A 13,519-nucleotide genomic window follows, 5' to 3' on the forward strand; every position below is an offset into this window, starting at 1 on the left:
GGTTGCGCAACTTGGGCCCACTTGGGGGAAGATTATTTGAAGATAAAATAACCCACAAATTTTGCAACTTTGATAACAGTTGTCTGATTCGTACGTATAGAAGCCGAGCGAAATAACAACAACTCCGAATTGGTATTGACTCCCGTTCATCTCGTTTCTCGGACATTTGGAATAGTTTGAGCGACATGCAGTGATGACTGATCGGGATCCCCATACTACATACACAAACTGCCATCATGGCCGTGCTTTGATGTTGCTCACAATGATGCTCTGTGACCGGAATATCAATGTATGATCTTGGCCTACACAATACTGTACAAACCTTATATGCTTGTACATCACCCTTAAACTTGGTCACTGCATAATCAGCGCACACCCATAGCTAGACAGACTTAGACAGCAGCCAAGATACACCGATTTGCGTGTGCTTACCTCCTTCGCAACTGTGGTGATGAATCGCTCGTCGTGAGAGATAACGATCACACCGCCATTCCAAGTGCTCAACGCCGCCATCAGCGCATCCAGGCCCTTCATTGAACGGTCAGCAGAAGTAGAGAAAGATTGGTATGTGCTGTACCTCGATATCTAGATGGTTAGTAGGCTGGTGGGTATCAGCAGCAGCAATCATAAACAGTAACCTTCTGTACTCGCCTCGTCCAATAGTAATATGTGAGGGTTTTGCAATGATAAAGCAGCAAACGCAACACGAGACTTCTGACCTCCAGAAAGCGTGCCAATAAGCTGTAGCCTGTTCTTATTGAAAAAAATTGCAAGTGGATCACAAGAAGTTTGCGCACCCCGTCATTCCACTAATTTGGAAGTTGCCTAGGTGGCCTCGATATTCTTGTTCTGTCTTTCCTGGGAATTTAGAGGCCAGGAACTGTACAGGAGACATAGCAGGATCGAGTGTGTCAACATGATGTTGTGAAAAATATCCTCTACGAAGCAAGTGAGCAGGCGATGAATCAAACGCAGTGACGACTGACATCCGCAGACGACCGTTCCGATTCAAGTCGCCACTCAAGGGTCTTAGCTCCGCTGTTAGGAGTTTAATACTACGTATCCCGATCAATTGTTAGTTGTATTACTGTTCTTCGATGCACGTAGTACCACTTACAGGGTTGATTTTCCAGCTCCATTCGCGCCAACAATAGCTATTCGTGAATCCAACCCTACGTCGATGTTGATTCCTTGGAGGAGAAGGTTTTCAGGCGTATACCCGAAGGTTACCTCGGACAATTGGAGCAATGGTGGCGATATCTTCTCTGCCTCGGGGAATCTAGTTGCCAGAATGTCAATCCGCTGCACTGGGAGCGAGAATGATTTTCCGCACTTGAAAGTTTCACCCTCTTCTTCCTCTGGAGGTTCTAACTCGGGGAGCTACAAAACAGCTGGTCAAGGGTAGCAACGAAGTCGTGCAACACACCCACCTTTTCCAGCATTTTGATTCTCATCTGTGCCTGCGAAGCTACGCAAAAAACGTATTAAAAAATCATAGCAACCGCTATTTCATATTCCTACCTCTGGCTGCATTATATCTCCACTTGTCGATGAAAGCCTGTAGGTGTTTCCGGTAATCCATTTGTGTTTCGTATTCTTTTCGCATATTGCGGTCCCGTTCAGACTTAGTTGAGTAGAACTGGGTGAAATTCCTGCGAATTGACTGTTAGGAACTACACTTGTCTGGGCATGAACTAGACGAACCCTTTATAATAGTCTAGTCTACCAGAGTGCTGGTGCACGATATCAGTCGCAACGGCGTCTCTGCAGACAATCGTATTTCAGACGTAAAACCAAGATTTCTGCACACTCACAAGAATGCACGGTCATGAGATCTGTCGAAAGCGTGAGTAAAATAATATCAACTCATACACCCGCTCAACTAACACGACAAGCAGTGTTCCGGGCCATGTTTGAAGGTAATCTTCTAACCAAGCCAGTGCATTTAGATCGATATGATTTGAAGGCTCATCAAGCAAAAGAAGAGCAGGCTACATCCAATTGCACATGTTTCAGACCTCAGTGTTTTTAAACAATCCGGACCTGAGCAGCGCACCTTCACAAAGAGCGCACGTGCTAGCGCGAGTCGCATTCTGAATCCGAAATATCAGACATTGTTATGTCTCATTGGTTTGACTTACCTCCAACCTCCACTGAATGTCCTTGTAGCCTTAGATTGGTCCGCCTCGCTGAAACCCAGCCCTGAAAAGTTCGTATCATAACGTATTCTTTGACATAAAGACATCGACATACCGGCGAGAAGAGTGGCCGCCCTCGAAGGACCACTCTCGGCATCCATATCACTTAAACGAGCGTGCACATCCGCCAATCTTGACGAAGCCTCCTCCCTAGCATCCTCGAACCGTTTATCGTCGCCTTCTTTTTCCAGCGTAGCCAGGCGGGCATTCAAAGAAGCTTCTTCCTTCAACAGGTGATCTCTCCAGACGTCAGCTTTAAGAACGGAATCGAGAGCAGTTGTATCGTCCCCGACAATCTATACCGAGGTCATGCACAGGCCCATACGTAGAACAGTGACTTACCTCCTGTTCTACGAACAATATGGTAATATGGGCAGGGATAGGTACTTCCCGCATAGCGATATGCTTCAAAAGGGTGGACTTTCCAACACCTGATAAAGTTGTATAGTCATGCCGACAGGGGACACATTATAAAGCGTACCATTGCGTCCTATGAGCCCATACCGACGGCCATACGCCAATGTAAGGCTTGCTCCTGATCTAAGGGGATACCTCACAACAAGTATCACAGGAATAAAAAGTGAAACGCACAGTATACGATTGGAACCAAAATTGACGTCAATGGAGGGCAGATGTATATCTTTGCTCTTGTTTTTGGCAGCATTTGCCGCTTCCAAGGGGTTGATCTGAAAGAAGTTGTTGAATGATCAAATTGAATGAAGCAAGCACAAGTGAATCACCTTCATGAACATCTCTTCATAATTTTGCTGCCAGACGCATGATCAAAATGATTTAAAGAGATAAATGTTTCTACTGACCTGCTTGCGGTGCTGATCCAGTAGTTTGGACCCTTCGTAGAGGTCGCGACGAGCACGTTTCTCGATCTTGGCCTGGAAGCAACCATTACATCATGTCCATCTGATGCAGAAAGCCGTTTATGCTTACCTTGAGTTTGGCTTCCTGTTTCTCGAGCTTTTTCACATCTACCCTGGATGCTCTGCGTAGGAGCATCACTGAGTTCGAGGCAGCAGCAACGACACAAAGGTACAGGCTCACTTTCCCTTGTTGATGCTCTCAAGGTCTACGCCTTCTCCAAGCCCAATGGTGTTCGACATAGCACCGACCTTGCTCATGTCCATAACTTTGTCAAGCTTCATCAGCTTTGGTCGACTGCTATTTCTCGCTCGTGCACTCAGCTGCTCGGCGAGGAGATCCCGGAGGCGTGCCATCAGCCTCTTGACGTCGTCTGGATGATTCATACCCAATGAATCCAGGATGTCATTGGCCACCTGAAGAACATCTTCCTCTTCTCCTGCGTCATCGACTAGATAACCTGAAAGATACTGCACGATGAGTTCTTCTGTACCGGGAAAAATCGAGCGTATTTCTTCGGCAATCTCTACGGAGGCCATCTTTCTTCGCCAGTATAAGATAAAAAGATGCTGAGTTCCTGACACGAAGAAATGCAGTCCTGTTCCGGCGTACTTATATAGCTAGATGGCCAAATATAGAATATCTAAGTCAGGCTGCACCAGCGTAAGGTACTTTCCAAGTCTCCAATTACAACACCTCTATCCATATCTAAAGTTCCGCGTGGGCCAAATACATCCCTTTCCCTACACCCATTCCTTCTGCCTCAACAAGCTCAATGGATCTTCACAAATCGCATTAATGTGGAACGGGCCCCAAATAGGCCGTCGTGCGTGGTGTCACCTACGCCATCCTACATCGGGATGAAGTTGTTGTTTGAAGCCACAAACAAGAAAACCACCGGAGAGGCATCTTCTGAGGGTGAAAATAGCCATGCCATCACTTTGTGCACCGTCTCGATACACTTGCGATTGTAACGAGAATCTTGCTGATTCTGATGCACTCGCAATTGCAAGGAGAATCATCAACTTCAGATGTCCTCGTTCGTGAACAAATTAATCTGGTAGAAGGAGATCAATGTGGAGAGAAGTTTGTGGCCAGAAACTCGATAACAGCTGACGCAAGACCCGACTCTTCCTTTGAACCACATTGCCTACTTGATGTCCATCTCACCACTTGATGACTCCGACACCTTCAACCGTTCAACTGAGCTTTCAGCAACGGGATTCGAGTTCAGCAGTCCACTTCACAACTTGGGCTAGCATGGATTAACGCTGAGATAGTGTTATAGCTTCATGTGTTTTTTGGTAGCTTAATCTGGAAGGTGCCTGATTGATGATCGTCAGCTCGGCACTATGAACCACGATATTCAAAAGATTGCGTACACTGAGGTAGAGTGGTGATTTCAGGAACCACCGTCCCTTGAAACCCAATTCGAGACAATGCACCCCGAATAATTCCAGCAGGAAGTGCGACATACTTTGAGACACGTCAAAGCTTATAGAAGTATGATCAATACAAACTGTTGACATACCAGCTTGGCTCGCTTAAGGGCTTCTTGTCGACCCTCCCATGAGGAAATTCGAGAAATTGGCTTAAAGGCATTATCTTGAAGAACATAGACCCCCTACGAATATTTCAATGCCAAATTCCTGAAGTTATATATCAATTGCTTACTCTGTGATTTGTACGTAAGTTGTCGACTTGTTTGTCCCAGCAAGAGACCCAAAGATCCTTGCAAACAAACTTGATAACGTCCAGGGAGTCGCTGAATAATGGGCGATCGCGGCAAAGCCTTGGAGGCAATTAGGATGCAAAGCATTGCCTTTGAAACACCGTACCTCTCCGCAAAGTTACCCCCAACATGCATACCGATAGCTTCCAGCCTAGACCTCACCCCCTCATCCTCATCCGCAGGCCCTGATATCTTACCTGACGTGCTACTAGCGCTGTCTCTTGGATTCTGTTGTTTGGCGGGTGGCGGTGGTGGAACCAACCCAGCTTCAACCATGTCACGCTCGATTTTTTTTGCTCGAGCAGAAGCGACTGCTGATGAGACACGAAGGGCATTCACAGCTTCGATCAATAAGTAGTCCATGGCTGCACCATCGACCATTCGAGCAGGAGGGTCAGCAAGGGCGCTGAGGGCACTGGCCGGTGCTGCCTGCATTTGAAGAGAGTTTCGAGTAATATGTCGTGCAATAGGAACTTCGGACAGAAAGAAGGCAGACCCACAAATGCTAATTGGACAGCCTGAGGTACATCTCGACTCTTATGTAAGTACATACATACAGAAAATAACTTAGCCTGTTTCTCACCGAATCTCACGTCCACCAAAATATCATCTACTTCATTGAAATTTAAAATCCATTGGATCGTACTTGATAACACAAAAAAGCTACAGATATGCAAATACATCATAAACTTCACGCTGATGTGTTCTTCAAAGTTTTGCATGCTGAAGGACAAACTTCGATGATTTCTTTGACTTAACTTTGTCGACATCTGCAAGCGTAACAGGCCGGCATTCAATAGCGTGATTGTATCCTAGCCTGATATACCATGTAGGTTAGTGGACTATATTCAAATAAGAGTATGTTTACCTAGCCTGGCCGTCGATACCCCCAGCTTTGTAAAACTCGGGCCTGCGGAGTAGACTGACGACGACTGCACCTCCAATACCAATGTTGTGAACAAGACCAAATTTTCCCCGCTTGTCCGGAATGTCGAATAAGCCAGGTGCTTGCATAGGTCCTGCCACTAAAACATTAACTGCATTAGGAAGACCACGAAAAAGAAACGTATTAATTGCCACACGAACAATTGCGCAATTGCACTGCCAAAGTGATATGAGAACAATATCGCCAACATAATCAAATGCTACTCACTTGCAATATAGAAATGCATACCCAGACCAGTAGCCCCGAGTGGGTGTCCTTTGGCTTCAAGACCACCGCTCGGGTTTACAACATACTTGCCGCCGTACTACAGAAGGTTCAGTTACTGCCGAATTGGAAGAGGACACTCTGACCGTGTTATCACCCCTTTCAACCATCTTATGGGCCTCATCAAGGGCGCAAAGTCCAAGGGCAGGATATGTGATGAGCTAAGGGAGGGTCATGCGCCAGACTATGTGAGGAAAGGCGGACTTACTTCATTTGCGGAAAAACAGTCATGCAGCTCGACCACGCCAACCAAGTCACGCCCTTCACCGTCGGCAAAGCCAGCGTCTTTAAATACTTTGTCTGCACATCGTTTCGACATCCCGTAACCGGCGACCTCCATAGCGCTTTCAGTATCATACGCAGCAGGGTCGTCCGTCTCAAGGCCTTGCGCAACTATTTCAATGGATTGATTCTCCAATCCATGGGCATGCACAAAGTCTTCTGATGCGACGATACAGCAGGCTGCACCATCCTAATGCATAGTGAGCGCCAAATATTTGAAAGCGGGAGTACCATCACCGATGTAGGACTGCACATGAACTTCGTGAGTTGGGCAGGTGATTTTAGGTGCCTGTAGGACTTGTTCAACCGTCCACCCGTTACGGAACTGTGAGTATGGGTTCTTGACGGAGTGTGCGTGATTCTTTGCGGCTAGAATACATGAAAACACATTTTTAATACGAATGCCGCACGATACCTATCATGGCCAAATGTTTGACTTCGGCACCGAATTTGTCCATATATTCTTGTCCTGCGTTACCAAACATTCGCGGGGCACCTGGACCAAAGTTTGTTCCAGAAGTTAAGGTCTTTTCAAGGTCCATGGTCCGCTTAGCAAACAAAATAGTGGGTGGTGGCCTGTCGGGGAAGTTGGTTCCGAGACTACCCGCTGCCATACGCTCAAAGCCCAACGCGAGGGCACAGTCGACCAGGCCTGACTTTACAGCATTGTTTGCATGGAAAAGTGCGGTACTTCCAGTCGAACAATTATTATTCACGTTGGTGATGGGAATCCCGGTCATTCCAAGGCCGTAAAGAGCTCGCTGCACCAATTAGCATCGTAAAACAGAATTGAGGAGTGCCATACTTGACCACTTGTAGAATCACCGTAGCAGTGACCCACGAATGCGGTTTGCACTGCATCATATGTGATACCTAGGAAGTTCGAATTACGATTTTGAACAAATTGTCTCTTCATGCGTAACTCACCAGCATCGAGGAGCGCCTTTGTGCCTGCTTCAAGTCCCATCTATACATGAATGGAATCGAACACCATCCATTTCTTGTACTAATTCTACTTACATCCTCCGTTGTTCTCTGGCCTCTAGGCTGGGTATCGAATGAATTGAATGCTAAGGACTGACAATATTGAATTATTGACCTTGATGAATGCCGTGCATCCACAGCCGACGATGAAAGTCCTCTGGAACTTTTTCTGAGGCATGTTGAATTGCTGCGTCACGATGCGTCAGGTGTGAACGAAAGATGGGAGACGGGTCACTGCACTACTAGTAGTACTACTACTACTCACCACGGAACCAATAATTATATATAGGACTGTCCGGTAACTTAGAAGCCGAAACCGGTCCTCGGCATTCTTCGACAAAGCACTTGAAATTTGTGTTGCACTTGATTTCTGTGGTCTACTACGTCCATTAATGGTGTTGCCAGCGCTGGATGATCCGAAATCTGATCCCTCCCTTGGTAGCCTGTATTACGGTAACCGTGGCGGCGCTTGAGCACCAAACTCCGAATCCAATTTGAATTAGTATATCACAACCATTTGATACAAGGCGGCCCGGGCCAAGGTGTTTATTCACTGTCATACTATAGCTAAGAATATGTACATCCTGTGCGACGAGACCAAAAAAATTGAAGATTCCAACTTGAAGCTGTGTCATAGGTAGTCTCACTTAGTCGCTGCGATAATAAATGACGAGGATATTGGCTCGGCCTTGTTCCTCGGCCAGCGGACACGTGCTCTATGGATAGTACTTGGGTCTTGCACGATCTAATGTTAATCAGGACATTTCGGACGCAGAGTGTGGGGTGAGTACCGGTGAGTAGCAAAGCAGGATGCCACACACCCGGGCATTCGAGACAATACATGGCAAAATGTGGTATGAATTCGGATAGCATCAGGCATGGCATTACTCGTCTTTAAATGTGAGCGGCTGGACACCCTCTCTTGAGCAGACCACGTACAACCAGACACCTCAATATAGTACACTACGCTGGTGAACTAGACCTTGAAGCTGAACCTTAGACCAGCCCGATTGTAGGTGCGGAACCAAGGCATATTTCTGCGGCTCTGGGCTCTGGCCGAGAGAGACCGAGAGTAAGGCCAATGTGAGTCCATGAAACCAATGCTGCTATCAAGCAAGTGGAATAAAAGAGCAAGAGATGTTCATAATCACGTTGTGAATTCATCACCATCAAAAAGATAATCAATCAGGTGTCGCACGACCTATATGGGGAATTGCCAAAACTTTCTTGTATCAAAGAACGTTCACTCACTTCCACATTGATGCTATTGCCAATGAGCCGGTACTGTGATTTCAGAGATATGGTGGGTGGCCACAGAAACTGTTGATTGGACTTTGGCTCCTCGAATCGAAAGATCTTCAAGAGTTCGCTGGGAGTAAAATACCGAAGGTGTAGCTGATCTAGGATGCGAACAGCGTCTACATCTCCCCGCGATCGAGCTTCAAGAAACCTGTCAAAGACCTCGGTGGTCTGCCTTACTTCAGTCCGAAATTTAAGTTTCAACATTGCACCTATAAACTCACGTCAAGGTCCTCATTCACCTGGAGTATGGAACCTGCACGCTCAACAAGTCGGGTATAACCTAGGGTAAAATTGGTAAATGAGATAGTCAGCGCTAGAGCAAACAAACCCCTCGTGAAACAACAGGTCCGCCGACCAGATGGTAGTACGATGTCGAACAAACGACCCCACTTCGAAAGGACGCGATCGGGGATGCTGTGACGTAGAAAAATTCCATCCTCGTGTGCAGGGTCCAAATATTCGCGTAACGAGTGTACAGGAACGTCTAATGCAGTTCCTGGTATCGTCTCGTGAATTCGATCGAAGTGAGATTCATAAAGGCCTGAGAACCGGAGGGGGGATAATTTCGCAAGAAGGTAGTATCTCAGTCGCGAATTGGGAATGCCAAACTGTACAGGAGTGAGAAGAAACTCAGCAACAACGTAGCCGAGCCGTTGGAGGGTATCAACTAAACGTCTCCTTGTAATCGAGTCCTTTCAAATGACACATCAAGATTGGACAATATGTGCCGTGGGATGAAGTCGACTGACCTGGAAGCCCACTACGTTCTCGATGAGTATGTAGCGAGGCTGCGAATCCTGGGCAGCAAGGTCCGGCAAAACATGATCGATCAGATGAAGAAACGACTTCGCTCTAGGATCTGCCTCTCCTCTAGCAGCAGGGTTCAAGATGGTATAGGGTTGGCACGACGGGGATAGGAGCCAGACGTCAGCATGCAGATATAAAAGATCTACCGCAGAAAGGGTTGATATGTCTGTCTATGAAAGGAACACATGACCTCACGCAGGTCAATGCCAGAATCAATGCATCAGAGATTGACCTACCCTGGAGATTATTTTGGCGCCATAGTTAGATGCATATACCTGACATGCAGTTTGATCCCAGTCGAACGCTTTCACAGGGGAACAAGCCACACGACTTTGGCGAAGTGCAAGATGCAGGCCACCTAAGAAGTGACTTTAAGAAAGGCTCGATCGCATCGATACCCATGAAGCACCTATGCCACTATAAAACTCAATGGCCCGCACGGGCATGACCGAGTTCAATCGCAAGTGATGTGTGAAGTGACACTGACAACTTCCGGATCAACCTGTGGTTATGTAATCGTCAAGGGTTGTAAACTAATTAGAAGATGGACTCATTTGTCTGCAAGTCCACCCTTAATCTCTTTCCAATCCAGTTGTGAAGAGCTGTTCAAGACAAAAAGGAAGAGCCTGCCGAATCTTGTTAGTCCGATCGATCTTTCAGAGCTCTTGTTCCTGTTTCCGATCCTTGGCGCATCCCTGAGGCGGCAGCTAGAGTCCCATGGCTATGTCTGACAAATCCGCAAAAACGAGCAACGAGGTCGCACCTCCTGTGAAAGCAAGTAGTATGCCGCAGGGTAGCGTGCTGAGGACACCCGGAGATATGACAGATACAATGTGGCTCTCGCACCTCACATACCACCAAACCCCTGGTTCAACGAATGAGCACACGGAGAGGGGGCGTGCATCATCGGGCGATGCTAGGTGAGTACATGGCACATACGAGTACGGATACGTGATTTGACACGCCTGGTAGTCCAACAAGGCCCGTAAATGGCTTGTTACCTCCCTTTTCAAGTCAACATGTACATCTTCCTACGCCGCTAAGGTGAGCATATCCGCTTTGATATTCACCCTATCTGTTCGCTGTCGCAAGAGGCGTTTGCAAACATGCAACTCTTTGATTTTCACTCACTCAAGGAAACTTGATACGCGAGTCCATGCAATGACGCTAACTTTACTCTTTTTACAGCCCTAGTAATCTTGGTGCATATGGGCAGTCGAGTTCACGCAATATTGGTCTCAAAGGTCAAATGTGAGTATGTCATTTAACTTCTTATAGGAAACAAAGTAGGAGTAATCATCTTGTACAGCTTGCTGGAGGACGTTCTGCCCACAGATTTTAGCTCTATCCCGTGAGTGTAACTGACTGGTTTAATTCAGTGTGAACTAGATATATGATGTAGGTATCCTGCTGCTTCTTCTCCAACATTTAGGCCCCATAAAATGATCACGCCAGATTCTAGGTATGTCTTCATTTGGCCTTATGTGTAGTCATTGTGCTTAGATTCAGCCCACTCGTTGTTCGTTCTCGCGCAAACGGACCTCACGGAAAGAACAATAAGAGAAGGTACATATACCTTATAGGTACATTTTCCTGAATGTTGCTGAATCCCATTAGTCACTCGCCCCCTCGTATTGCAAGAAGAACGCCGTCCACAAGGTTGGTTTATTTACAAATGCCGACTACGTCGTAATACTGAGCACTTTCATAGTTCTGCAAATGAACCCGTCGAGGGCACAGCAGAAGATTCTCTCCGTCCTCGCATGTCTGTTGCACAAGATAACGCATTCAGTACGCACCAATCAGTGGAGGTCAAGAATACCACCTCAAATAGAAAGCGTCCAGCATCTCAAGCTTCATCTACCGACTTCGCACCTCCGCCCAACAGCATTTTTTCACCACCTCCCACATCACAGGAACTGACCGAAGAGGTCGGAGGGGAGATGGCTCGAATTCGTGCACAGGTGTTAGAGAATCGGATCAGCCTCACACGAGAAGCGGAGGCACGGAGGCCTGATTACCTCAAGCGTGCAAAGCGTATAGAGTCACCGTCCCCTCTTGATGTAGACGGCATAGAAGGACAGAGAGCCGCCGCAACGATCGGAGTAACGGAGAGTCCTATCAAAGGCCGGCGGTTGATGTTATTTCAGCAAACTTCTGACGAAAGCTTTGAAGAAAGTTTGATGGCAGGGGGGTACGATCGTTATGTACGTACTGGTTCCAGCTGGCCTCAGGCATGCTGACCCTCTCACTACTTCACCATTCAGCGCACAGACTTGCAGCGACCTGCGGATCCTGGGGACCCGGATCCTTCTGGAGAACCTGAAGCACTTCCTTTGGTCAGCGAGCAGGAGCTCCGCCAACAGAACAGATTGCTTGCATTCCGGAATTTCTCCCAAGTCTCCTCCTCACGGTCACAGCTAGCTCCAGTTGAGGTGGAAGGATATGGTAGAGTCTTGATGGATATTAGACCATCTGATCCACCCAGTCCAAATAAACTAAGCCCATCGAAGAAGAAGCGTTACCGGAAAAAGAAGAAGACGCCTTCCATGGACGAATCAAAGGACCAGAGTACCTTGCCTTTGCAGTCGGAAGCAACTGTTGATGTTCCAAACTGGCCAGACACCCAATTTCCGTGGCGCTTGCGTTCGGAGCAGTGCGACGATTATTCCAAAATGGAGGAGGAACAACGCTTGCGGTACATCGAAAATTTCCTTAGCCGGGATTCGGATGATGAAGACGACGAAGAGAGTTTGTTTCAGAATCAAACAGTGCATCCCGGGTTCGGTAGCGGCAGAGGCAAAACGTACCCTCTTCTCGCTCGTTCACAGAATCGAAATCGTGGTCTAACCACGGTATCTGTTGTTCCGAGCGATCCAGCTGATGCCAGAACTGCATTGCTATCGAAGCGATCAATTAGGCAGTTCTCGTTCAGACGAGCGCAGCGCAAATCCACAGACGATGACATTGATGATGAAATTGTTTGTATTTGTCGAGGCAGTGATGATGGCCGAGAGTTGGTTCAATGTGACGGATGCCATACTTGGTACCACCTACAGTGCATTGGCATTCGAAGTATCGCAGAATTGGGCAGGGAGGAAGATCCCTGGTTTTGTGGTAGTTGTGCTAAAACACCCCCTCCAGATATCCTGCCGTCATTCGAGCCAACGTTCGTGCCAACTGAAGAGAAGCTGAGGCATGATAAAAGCTACGACCCACCCTTCTTTCACGCGGGCTTTAACCCTTCGCCAGTAGTCCCATGGAGCAGCTCTTCACGGCCACCCATGACTCCACCCGCCCGCAGGGCGGGCCCTTATTTTTCCTCCGGTTCTTCCTGGGATGAAACATCTTCCCAGCCTGGTCCACAGACACCCCAACACTCCTCTCAAAGTGTTCGTGTATACACAGCGACGCCTGGTTGCGCTGAGCCATTTATGGCTGACGAATCTCCATTTGATCCAACATCGACACCTTCACGCGGCATCAGGTTTGGTGCCCCCTTTGCAACACCAAAGAATAATTTTTGGCAAGGACGCGGTCCTGAGCTGTTCCACACGCCCACTAGACCTAGCGAGGGCATGTCAAACCGTCGCTTTGGACACCATCCGGTGGGAGGTGCAGAAGATGATTCGCAACTTCCAATTACCCATCTCTCGTCTGGCCCTGACATTACACCAATTGGTCGTAATTTCAACCCTGTCGGGCGTCTCGCAGAATCTCCACTGGCTGCGAAGAATTCGCGACGCGGGCCAGGCTGCGGACGGTTTCTGGACGATCATTTTGACAGCGCGAGAGGAGGACGCCGTGGTTAATCATTCGCTTGTGCTTCCGTGAGATTGTATGTACTGCTTTTAGCTTTAGCTGCTTTTGAGGTTTACCCTACTTGTCACACCCATTGTGTTTATTGGAAACATGCAACACTCTATGTATGAACAATTGTATTTACTTACAATGATGAGTCGCAATTTCTATAATCTGCAATGACTCCAAGCCTTTAAATGGCGGATAAACATTGAAGATGGCCCCGGCGCTACTCAGTACGTGGCCTGTATATTACACACTGTCATAAATGATTGCGCTGGGAAGAGCGGCCGGAAGATATCAACTTACATAAAGAAACCAACATGATGC

General features: G+C 47.5%; 5 protein-coding genes across 5 annotated transcripts; 1 reads left to right on the forward strand and 4 right to left on the reverse strand.

The window, feature by feature from the left end:
* Positions 1-2: 2 nt before the first annotated feature.
* DFJ58DRAFT_801509 (P-loop containing nucleoside triphosphate hydrolase protein) lies at positions 3-3,649 on the reverse strand. Its single transcript, XM_041390881.1, has 24 exons — positions 3,255-3,649; positions 3,144-3,195; positions 3,017-3,088; positions 2,939-2,965; positions 2,790-2,884; positions 2,680-2,738; positions 2,541-2,629; positions 2,254-2,494; positions 2,142-2,202; positions 2,057-2,093; positions 1,888-1,991; positions 1,815-1,835; positions 1,705-1,764; positions 1,522-1,652; positions 1,431-1,468; positions 1,334-1,380; positions 1,118-1,279; positions 987-1,055; positions 798-938; positions 652-748; positions 578-601; positions 433-528; positions 323-382; positions 3-270 (listed from the first exon to the last, which is right to left on the reverse strand). Exons 1-24 carry the CDS (start codon positions 3,608-3,610, stop codon positions 235-237), a joined length of 2,175 nt encoding a protein of 724 aa, XP_041240973.1. The 5' UTR covers positions 3,611-3,649; the 3' UTR covers positions 3-234.
* Positions 3,650-4,148: 499 nt separating this feature from the next.
* On the reverse strand, positions 4,149-5,374 carry DFJ58DRAFT_513170 (NO signaling/Golgi transport ligand-binding domain-containing protein). The gene is made up of 5 exons (XM_041380766.1): positions 4,910-5,374; positions 4,746-4,863; positions 4,603-4,695; positions 4,454-4,547; positions 4,149-4,396 (listed from the first exon to the last, which is right to left on the reverse strand). The coding sequence occupies exons 1-5, from the start codon at positions 5,236-5,238 to the stop codon at positions 4,362-4,364; spliced, it is 669 nt and encodes a 222-aa protein (XP_041240974.1). The 5' UTR covers positions 5,239-5,374; the 3' UTR covers positions 4,149-4,361.
* Positions 5,375-5,449: 75 nt separating this feature from the next.
* DFJ58DRAFT_801516 (thiolase-like protein) lies at positions 5,450-7,519 on the reverse strand. Its single transcript, XM_041390882.1, has 12 exons — positions 7,395-7,519; positions 7,316-7,342; positions 7,223-7,262; positions 7,101-7,168; positions 6,711-7,056; positions 6,594-6,664; positions 6,533-6,553; positions 6,222-6,485; positions 6,100-6,174; positions 5,957-6,053; positions 5,672-5,828; positions 5,450-5,620 (listed from the first exon to the last, which is right to left on the reverse strand). Exons 1-12 carry the CDS (start codon positions 7,455-7,457, stop codon positions 5,512-5,514), a joined length of 1,338 nt encoding a protein of 445 aa, XP_041240975.1. The 5' UTR covers positions 7,458-7,519; the 3' UTR covers positions 5,450-5,511.
* Positions 7,520-8,426: 907 nt separating this feature from the next.
* DFJ58DRAFT_717548 (S-adenosyl-L-methionine-dependent methyltransferase) lies at positions 8,427-9,834 on the reverse strand (the record flags this gene model as incomplete). The annotated part of the gene is made up of 7 exons (XM_041384365.1): positions 8,427-8,480; positions 8,531-8,749; positions 8,803-8,861; positions 8,910-9,273; positions 9,331-9,554; positions 9,621-9,746; positions 9,798-9,834. The coding sequence occupies 7 exons, from the start codon at positions 9,832-9,834 to the stop codon at positions 8,427-8,429; spliced, it is 1,083 nt and encodes a 360-aa protein (XP_041240976.1).
* Positions 9,835-9,881: 47 nt separating this feature from the next.
* Positions 9,882-13,362, forward strand: DFJ58DRAFT_801531 (uncharacterized protein). Its single transcript, XM_041390883.1, has 10 exons — positions 9,882-10,308; positions 10,361-10,432; positions 10,577-10,639; positions 10,698-10,739; positions 10,791-10,850; positions 10,898-10,954; positions 11,006-11,047; positions 11,100-11,179; positions 11,234-11,595; positions 11,656-13,362. The coding sequence occupies exons 1-10, from the start codon at positions 10,106-10,108 to the stop codon at positions 13,198-13,200; spliced, it is 2,526 nt and encodes an 841-aa protein (XP_041240977.1). The 5' UTR covers positions 9,882-10,105; the 3' UTR covers positions 13,201-13,362.
* The last annotated feature ends 157 nt before the right edge of the window (positions 13,363-13,519 follow it).

This window comes from Suillus subalutaceus (assembly GCF_016647625.1).
Source record: "Suillus subalutaceus strain FC151 chromosome Unknown DFJ58scaffold_97, whole genome shotgun sequence".
In the NCBI taxonomy this organism is placed as follows: domain Eukaryota; kingdom Fungi; phylum Basidiomycota; class Agaricomycetes; order Boletales; family Suillaceae; genus Suillus; species Suillus subalutaceus.